At 52.0% G+C, this 8,818-nt stretch overlaps 1 protein-coding gene across 1 annotated transcript in view; it reads left to right on the top strand.

Annotated features, from left to right (window-relative positions):
• Nucleotides 1–4,539: 4,539 nt before the first annotated feature.
• The window catches only part of LOC140393372 (glutathione S-transferase omega-1-like), a 45,667-nt gene continuing 41,388 nt past the window's right edge, over nt 4,540–8,818 (top strand). The window contains exons 1-2 of the mRNA XM_072479756.1: nt 4,540–4,711; nt 6,792–6,900. Coding sequence (XP_072335857.1) covers nt 4,687–4,711; nt 6,792–6,900 — 134 coding nt within the window. The 5' untranslated portion in view covers nt 4,540–4,686. The remainder of the gene's footprint in view (nt 4,712–6,791; nt 6,901–8,818) is intronic.

Below are 8,818 nucleotides of genomic sequence, written 5' to 3'. Positions count from 1 at the left end.
CACAATGTACAGCCGCTGATGGAAACAGAAGACTGGGCAGGACAGAGGGACTGGGTGAAGTACATTTAAGGAGGAACGTCAAGAGCGGGACACTCCCTGAGCTGGAGTGAAAGAGATTGCGATGGTCCAGGGCCAGCGGCGGAGTCTTGCTGCCCATTGTCCCACGCGGGATTGCAGTAACTAGTCAAACCTCTCCAAGTGCCTGCTGATCTTTTGCCGAATTATTATTTCCAAAATCTTACCCACCACCGTTTTACACTGATAATTACGAGGAATGTCCTTATTCACCTCTCTCCACAACTCCCTCCACACCTCTCTCCACACCTCTCCTCACCAATATCTTTTGTGCTACACCTGGCACCCCATTCACCACCTTGAACATTCACTCTCTTTGCACACTGGCCGCCGTGTGTACTAACTCCAACTCACCAAGTCTCCTTCAACAGCACTTTCCAAACCCACAGACGAGCAACATGTCCCAGTTTGGTTACTGCTTTGTCATTCTGTGTTTGTTCAGTTTTATCAATCCTGCAAATGTACGTTATCTGCAAAGAGCGAGATTTCCCTGTTGTTGGCTATGTGTTGGCCGCCTCACTAATTGACAGCGTTCGGTGCCAGAGGGCATTGGGGTCAGAGGTCTTTTTAGGTTGATGTGAACTTTAAAAATGTGTGTAGCATGTTCCAATTTCTTCGAGCGGGATTCTCCGGCCTCCCAGTCGCCTGTTTCCCGGGATTCTCCGACCTCCCAGTCGCCTGTTTCCCGGGATTCTCCGGCCTCCCAGTCGCCTGTTTCCCGGGATTCTCCGACCTCCCAGCCGCCTGTTTCCCGGGATTCTCCGACCTCCCAGTCGCCTGTTTCCCGGGATTCTCCGACCTCCCAGCCGCCTGTTTCCCGGTGTTGGGAGACGGCGCTGTTTCCCGGGATTCTCCGACCTCCCAGTCGCCTGTTTCCCGGTGTTGGGAGCTGGCGCTGTTTCCCGGGATTCTCCGGCCTCCCAGCCGCCTGTTTCCCGGGATTCTCCGGCCTCCCAGTCGCCTGTTTCCCGGGATTCTCCGGCCTCCCAGCTGCCTGTTTCCCGGGATTCTCCGGCCTCCCAGTCGCCAGTTTCCCGGTGTTGGGAGATGGCGCGCTGTTTCCCGGGATTCTCCGGCCTCCCAGCCGCCTGTTTCCCGGGATTCTCCGGCCTCCCAGTCGCCTGTTTCCCGGTGTTGGGAGATGGCGCGCTGTTTCCCGGGATTCTCCGGCCTCCCAGTCGCCTGTTTCCCGGTATTCTCCGGCCTCCCAGCCGCCTGTTTCCCGGGATTCTCCGGCCTCCCAGCCGCCTGTTTCCCGGTGTTGGGAGACAACGCGCTGTTTCCCGGGATTCTCCGGCCTCCCAGTCACCTGTTTCCCGGTGTTGGGAGACGGCGCTGTTTACCGGGATTCTCCGGCCTCTCAGCCGCCTGTTTCCCGGTGTTGGGAGACAACGCGCTGTTTCCCGGGATTCTCCGGCCTCCCAGTCGCCTGTTTCCCGGTGTTGGGAGATGGCGCGCTGTTTCCCGGGATTCTCCGGCCTCCCAGTCGGCAGTTTCCCGGTGTTGGGAAGCGGCGCGCTGTTTACCGGGATTCTCCGGCCTCCCAGCCGCCTGTTTCCCGGTGTTGGGAAGCGGCGTGCTGTTTACCGGGATTCTCCGGCCTCCCAGCCGCCTGTTTCCCGGTGTTGGGAGATGGCGCGCTGTTTCCCGGGATTCTCCGGCCTCCCAGTCGCCAGTTTCCCGGTGTTGGGAAGCGGCGCGCTGTTTACCGGGATTCTCCGGCCTCCCAGCCGCCAGTTTCCTGGTGTTGGGAAGCGGTGTGCTGTTTACCGGGATTCTCCGGCCTCCCAGCCGCCTGTTTCCCGGTGTTGGGAAGCGGCGCGCTGTTTGCCAGTGGTGGGATTCTCTGCTCCATCGCTGTCATTGAGAATTCCCACTGAAGCTGCCGACGGTGCTGGGAAACCCAGCGCGGATGTTTCTTGCTCTGGAGGGAGTGCAGCGAACGTTTCCCAGACTCGCGATGGCCAGGCTGATGTACGAGGAGAGATGAGTCGGTTAGGACTGTATTCGCTGGAGTTCAGAAGAATGAGGGGGATCTTATAGAAATCTATAAAATTCACAGGACTGGACAGGGTAGATGCAGGAAGGATGTTCCTGATGGTGAGGGTGTCCAGAACCAGGGGTCACAGTCTGAGGAGACGGGGTGGACCATTTAGGACAGAGGTGAGGAGACATTTCTTCACCCAGAGAGTGGTCGGCCGGTGGAATTTATTGCCACAGGGAGTAGTTGAGTCCAAAACATTGTTTGTTTTCAAGAAGCAGTTAGATATTGCACTTGGGGTGAAGGGGACCAAAGGTTATGGGGGGAAAGCAGGATTAGGCTATTGAGTTGGATGATCAGCCATGATGGTGATGAATGGCGGAGCAGGCTCGAAGGGCCGAATGGCCTCCTGCTCCTATCTTCTATGTTTCTATGTACTAGGTGCGAGTGAAAAGATCAAGGTGAAATGATAGACTGTCAAACCCATGGCGGATCTGAGCACCAGATAAGCAGCCAGGGTACAAACCTCCAACACTCTCAACAGGAGTCAGTCCACATGGATACTTGGCATATGTGTGGAGAAATTGTCACCTCAATCATATACTGTAGAAGGGAACAACTAAATATACCGGTGCAACTGCAGGTATATCCCAACACCTAGTGAAGCTGGACCTTGGCAGCAATCTGCTGGTTAGGAACAAGGCGTCTCACCAGCTGCACTGAGAACAGAACCACCATCAGTCACCAAGGCAACAACTTCACCAAGAGGCTGTATTGGCAATGCCCCTGCAGAGACTGATTAGTAGAACAAACAGGCGTTAATGCATGGTGGGTGTACAGTGAGTAACTCGGGTAACTCACAGTCAGACAGGATCGTGTATGCACACTTGTCTTTTATTCTCTGTAGCAAAGGGGGGGCATTTGGATCTTTTGTTTGGCATGGGAAGAGGGATTTGGAGTTTTGGAAAAGACAACCTTTACAAATTATACCCCCTGGCTTGCCATGGTCATGTGACTCTGCCATGAGACACGCTCACTGTAGGCTGGCATGCCCATTCAGTTCAGTAAAGCCTCTCACTGAGAACACATTGACGAAGCTGTCCTTATACATGATACATTGATGGAGCATCGTCCACTTGTTTTATTCTTTCACGCAATGTGGGTGTCACTGGCTAGACTAGCATTTATTGCCCATCCCTAATTGCCTTTGAGTTAGTGGTTTAATTGACCACCACCATTCATGAGCAGCTATGACAGGATTGCAGAGCCTTGGTCTAATCTGCAGGTTGTGGGATCACTGAGTTCGGTTTTGAACACGCTACTGTGACTTTGATCTTGTGCGTTGAACTCTCAGGACTCTCTGGTCCAGTGTTCTTCAAACGTTTTTTCCGGGGACCCATTTTTACGAACCGGCCAACCTTCGGGAACCAACTCAGCCGACCTTCGCGACCCACGCCGGCCGACCTTCGCGACCCACGCCGGCCGACCTTCGCGACCCACGCCGGCTGACCTTCGCGACCCACGCCGGCCGACCTTCGCGACCCACGCCGGCCGACCTTCGCGACCCACGCCGGCTGACCTTCGCGACCCACGCCGGCCGACCTTCGCGACCCACGCGGCCGACCTGCGTGACATTTTCTACCATTTTCTTTTACCTTGTTTGCTGCTGACAAAAGTGGAGGAAATGGTTTTGGGTCCCTTTGGCCCTCGTACTCGCTCCTCCAATGGAACCTGGTGGATGAAGGTGAAGCCTTCCGGTGTCGGAAAGTATGGAGTCTCCATCTGTCCAAAGTTCTGCATTTTCTGCCTGTAAAATTTTATCAAATAAAATCCCCCGAACTTGTAAAAAAAAATGAGTAAAATAAATGAAAGAAATAAAAATTAAATTAATAAAATGAATAAACCCCCCCTGAACTTGTAAAACAAAAGCCGCGACCTTTTAAAAAAAAAGTAGCCGCACATAGTTTTGCGTGTGTGCACCGGTGATTGGACACGCATGCGCGCGGCCGCAATTATTTTACATCATCGCAGCCATGTTGTAGGCCGCTTGCCGCCAGCGTTATTAACAGCCGACTGCTGCGGCTGTTGTGCACAGATTTGCGCGATCGGGAGCGCCGCGACGGACACCTCCGCGACCCTCCCGAGTCCGCCCGCAACCCACCCGCGGGTCGCACCCCTGAGTTTGACAATGCCTGCCCAGCTAGTTTGGGTTCATTGAAAGCCCAGATCATTTGCAACATGTACAGTTGTCCAAACAAAGCTAAAATCTGTCAATGTGGCACAGCAGTTAAGTATATTTATGTATTCAAGCTATAAATGCTTAACTAAGTAGCACCATCTGGTAATTCCTGTCATTTTCAGTACCGCCCCCTCCCCCCATTCCTGCCTTTGGTCGGTCAAGAATTTACTGTTCCTCTTTCTGGCCTTGGCTACAGTGATTTTTTGTTTCAATATTTATGCAGTGACTCAGCTGGAAAATACATTTAACTGGGACACTTTAGGGGCGGGTCTGGTCTGACTGGTTCTACTGGTTACATTCAAAGACCTTGGTTTCTGAGTGATTCAGTCGCAGTTAATTTCTGTCCAACATCCATCCCTAAAAGTGGTGCAAGTTTATCACAGCCTGAAATATGTCTGCAAAATCTCTGGCAAAAGGTAATAGAATGAACGGCTGAGAGAGTCTCTGACTGGCGTCTCTGTCTCTCGGTCACTACCTTGTGTTTGCGATCTCTGTCTCTGCCTCACTTTCTCTTTTTAATCTCTGTCCCTCTACATGTTTATTTGCCTGTACATGTGTGCATGTGTGTGTCAGTGTGAGCCTGTGCATGTGTGAGTGTGAGCCTGTGCATGTGTGAGTGTGAGCCTGTGTGTGTGTGCCTGTGTGTGTGTGTGTGTTCATGTGCATGTGAATGTCCATGTGTTTGTGCATGTGCATATGTGCGTGTGTGTGTGTTTGAGTGTGCATGTGTGACTGCGTGAGTGTGCAAGTGTGAGCGTGCATGCATAAGTGTGTGTGTGTATGTGTAAGTGCGTGTGTGAGTGTGCAAGTGTGTGTGTGTGCATGTGTAAGTGTGCATGCGCACGTGTGTGTGCAAGTGTAAGTGCGTGTGTGAGTGTGACCGTGTGAGTGTGCAATTGTAAGTGTGCGTGCGTGTATGTGTGCATGTGTAAGTGCATGTGTGAGTGTGCATGTGTGAGTGTGCAAGTGTAAGTGTGCGTGTGTGAGTGTGCATGTGTGAGTTGCGTGTGTGAGTGTGCGTGTGTGAGTGTGCGTGTGTGAGTTGCGTGTGTGTCTGTGAGTATGACTGAGTATCAATTTGACCGTTTAACTCTCTGTTGATGAGTTTGTCTCTGTGCGAGAGTTTTTCATTTGTTGTTTTCTGTACTGATGTGCATCCCGCTGCCCCATCGATCTGTTTGGTTGTTCTGTATGTGCGTTCCCGTGCTCCCAATATCTGCAACATTGACCTGAATTTTGCCATGAATCCTGGACGTCCTGCTGCTGGGAATGGAAGTGGGACACAGGGCAGGACCTTAGGGCTATTATACTGGCGACACAAAGTGAAGAATGGCAGCCTGCCCAATCAGCTGGGCTGTGCCAGCCAGAGAGGGAGATGTTGAGGGAACCTCCAGGTTGAGGTGTCTTTGGGGAGCAGGTGGGAATTGTATTTACTGAGCTAGAGCCAGGCAGACAAGCCCAGGGGATTAGAGAATTGAACCTACGAGTGGCAGCGTCTGAACTGTGGGGGGCAACATGGCTGCCTGGGAAGGGGGGGGGCCTCCATGGGCCATGGGGCAGCCAGGAAAGGAGACCCCCGCCCACTCCTCCACCTGGCTGTCTTCCCACATGACGGGAATCCCAACACCAGCAGACGCCAGTGGGGAATGAAATGACTGATAATTGAGCACAGGATTGAATCAGTGGTGCGGTGGCTCCTGACTTGCCGTTGTGGGGATTAGTGACAGGCTCCCTTCCCAACCCCACCGCCACAATTTAATGAGTCCTCTCGTCCCCACAGCCAGTTTCCAGGGACCGTGATAAAATTAAGCCCCCTGCCTGGTGCTTGGTGACCAGCAATCTTCATTCACAATCAATATATTTGACAGAACCAGCGAATACAGGAAGAGGCCATTCAGCCTATTGTGCCTATACTAGCTCTCTGATTGAACTATGCAATCAAGCTGACTCTCCTACTCTCTCTCCAGCTAATTTTTCCATTTCAAGTATTTATCCAACTTCCTTTTGAAAGTTTCTCTTGAATCTATTTCGACCCTGCCTCTCAGACACTGCACCACTGCCATCCATTTGTCACAACTGTCTATTACGATGTTTACCCAAACGTGTATCCACCCTGTTTTTGACCCTTTAATCCCACAGGCTTCATTTTCGTCAACATGTTAGGTGTGTCCTTCATCAACCCTCTTTTGAAAGTACATAATACACATCAACTGTTCTCATTTCACCATCACTTTATCAAAGAACTCAATCAAGTTAGCCAGATACAATTGTTCTTAACAAATATTGAATATCACAGCACACCTCAGTTGCTAATGAATGTGGTTCCTCTTATCGGTCTGTACCTGGCTCTGTAATCCCCCACCTATCCAGGTAAGTGATTCACTGGGGTGTTGGTTAACTGCACACTGCCAGTTTCCTAACCCTGGACGTTTAGCGGCTAATCTGACAATTGTCCATTTTTTAAATGCTGGATGATGTTCTTTTCTCTGTTTCCAGGAAGTCCTGTCCCAGGCCCTGTGCCAGCAGGATTGATCCGTGTGTACAGTATGAAATACTGTCCATTCGCTCATCGCACTCGCCTGGTCCTGGAAGCCAAGGGAATCAAGTAAGAGAAATATTTCTAAGTGTTTTGTCAGAGTTAATGCTGAGTTACTCCCAGAGCTTTGGCAGACTCGATGATCCCGAGCAGCCAGGCGTGTCCCTCTCGCGGCTGCCTTGGGTATCCCAACAGGAAATAGGAACAGGAGAAGATCATAGTGCCCCTGGAGCCTGCTGATCATCGCTGATCTTCTTCAACTCCACTTCCCTGAGCCCTCCTAACCCTTCATCATGCGGAGGTCCTGAATCTATCAATCCCAGCTTGGGATCTATTCAACGAAGGAGCAGGCACAAAATTCCAAAGATTCACAAAGTTGTGAATGCAGAGATTTAGGTCATGACCTTGAGACTGTGCTCCTGTGTTCTAGATTCCCCCAGTCATGGGAAATAATCTCTCAACACCTGCTCTGTCAAGGTACTTCAGAATCTTGGATGGTCCAATAAGATCAATCTCTCATTTTTCTAACCTCCTGAGACTATTGGTCCATTAATAGGAGGGAGTTGAATGGACTCATCAATGGGGCAGTCATTCTATCAGCTGGGTTCCAGATAACCCAGCAAGCTGGCCATTCCATCAATGTCGGAGGTCACACTTGAAGAGTAATGCGTGTTCCGAACGAATCCACAAAGGAACTTGAAAGATTCCTAAATAAAGGGAGTAGTCCAGTGATGGACGGAAAGTTGAGAGTTTTTATACAGAGAAGTTCAGCTTCTTCTGACCTCTCGCAGCTTTGCTCAAAAGGTTCAGGAGATCAGGAGGGAGCTGTACTGAGGGTTTTGGAATTGGCCGCAGGTTTTGCCTATGCCAGGGTCAGGGGTTAGAAATTGATAGGCACGTTCAGGACTGGTATCAGGAGAGAGGTGACCCACCACAGGAGAGGAGGCAGCGGAGGAGGGGGGGAGCTGGTCAGAGGATTGCACGCTGGAGAGTTCACAGTGTATCTGTCAGGGACTGGGCTTAGACAGATCAGCGATTAAAGGATCATCTCACTAAAAACCCTCAAACAATAACCTCAGCTGTTAGTCTTGGATTCATCGATTTATACAGCACCTTACCGTGGTAAAACAACCAAGGAGATTGACAGGAACATTATCAACCAGAATTATAGAAACAATGGTACGGAGAAAAGGCAAGAGAATCGCACTGAGTCACGATGCTCGTTTGGAGAGTTGATGCAGACACGATAATGGCCTCCTTCTGCGCTGTAATAACTATGTAATTTTCTGAAAATTTGGGCCAGTGGAGGAGCGGGGGTGGGGTGGGGGTGGGGGGGGGGGGGGGTGGCCAGGAGGTGGGGCTGTGGGGTTGGGGTGGACGGGCATGGAACACCATTGCTACAGCCTGCCAGGTAACCATGTAGCTGGGCACGCTGCTGTCAGCCCACTGTAAACTTAAGGCCACAGACCATATGGATCTCCCCACAGGCCACCCCTTAGATGCCCTCTGGCCCCAGCTGACCCATCAGCGGGATGGGCGCGGTCCAGCGCAACCAATGCCATCTTGTTGGCTGCGATCGTGTGTATGGGGAGTGCCGTGTGTGTGGGGAGTGCAGTGTGTGTGGGGAGTGCAGTGTGTGTGGGGAGTGCAGAGTGTGCGGGGAGTGCTGTGTGTACGGGGAGTGCAGTGTGTACGGGGAGTGCACGGGGAGTGCAGTGTGTGCGGGGAGTGCAGTGTGTGCGGGGAGTGCAGTGTGTGTGGGGAGTGCTGTGTGTGCGGGGAGTGCAGTGTGTACGGGGAGTGCAGTGTGTACGGGGAGTGCAGTGTGTGCGGGGAGTGCAGTGTGTGCGGGGAGTGCAGTGTGTACGGGGAGTGCAGTGTGTGGGGGGAGTGCAGTGTGTGTGGGGAGTGCAGTGTGTACGGGGAGTGCAGTGTGTACATAGAACATAGAAAATACAGCACAGAACAGGCCCCTCGGCCCACGATG

This window comes from Scyliorhinus torazame, chromosome 16 (genome assembly GCF_047496885.1).
Source record: "Scyliorhinus torazame isolate Kashiwa2021f chromosome 16, sScyTor2.1, whole genome shotgun sequence".
Taxonomy (NCBI): Eukaryota; Metazoa; Chordata; class Chondrichthyes; order Carcharhiniformes; family Scyliorhinidae; genus Scyliorhinus; species Scyliorhinus torazame.
This window is presented reverse-complemented; position numbering and strand designations above follow the sequence as displayed.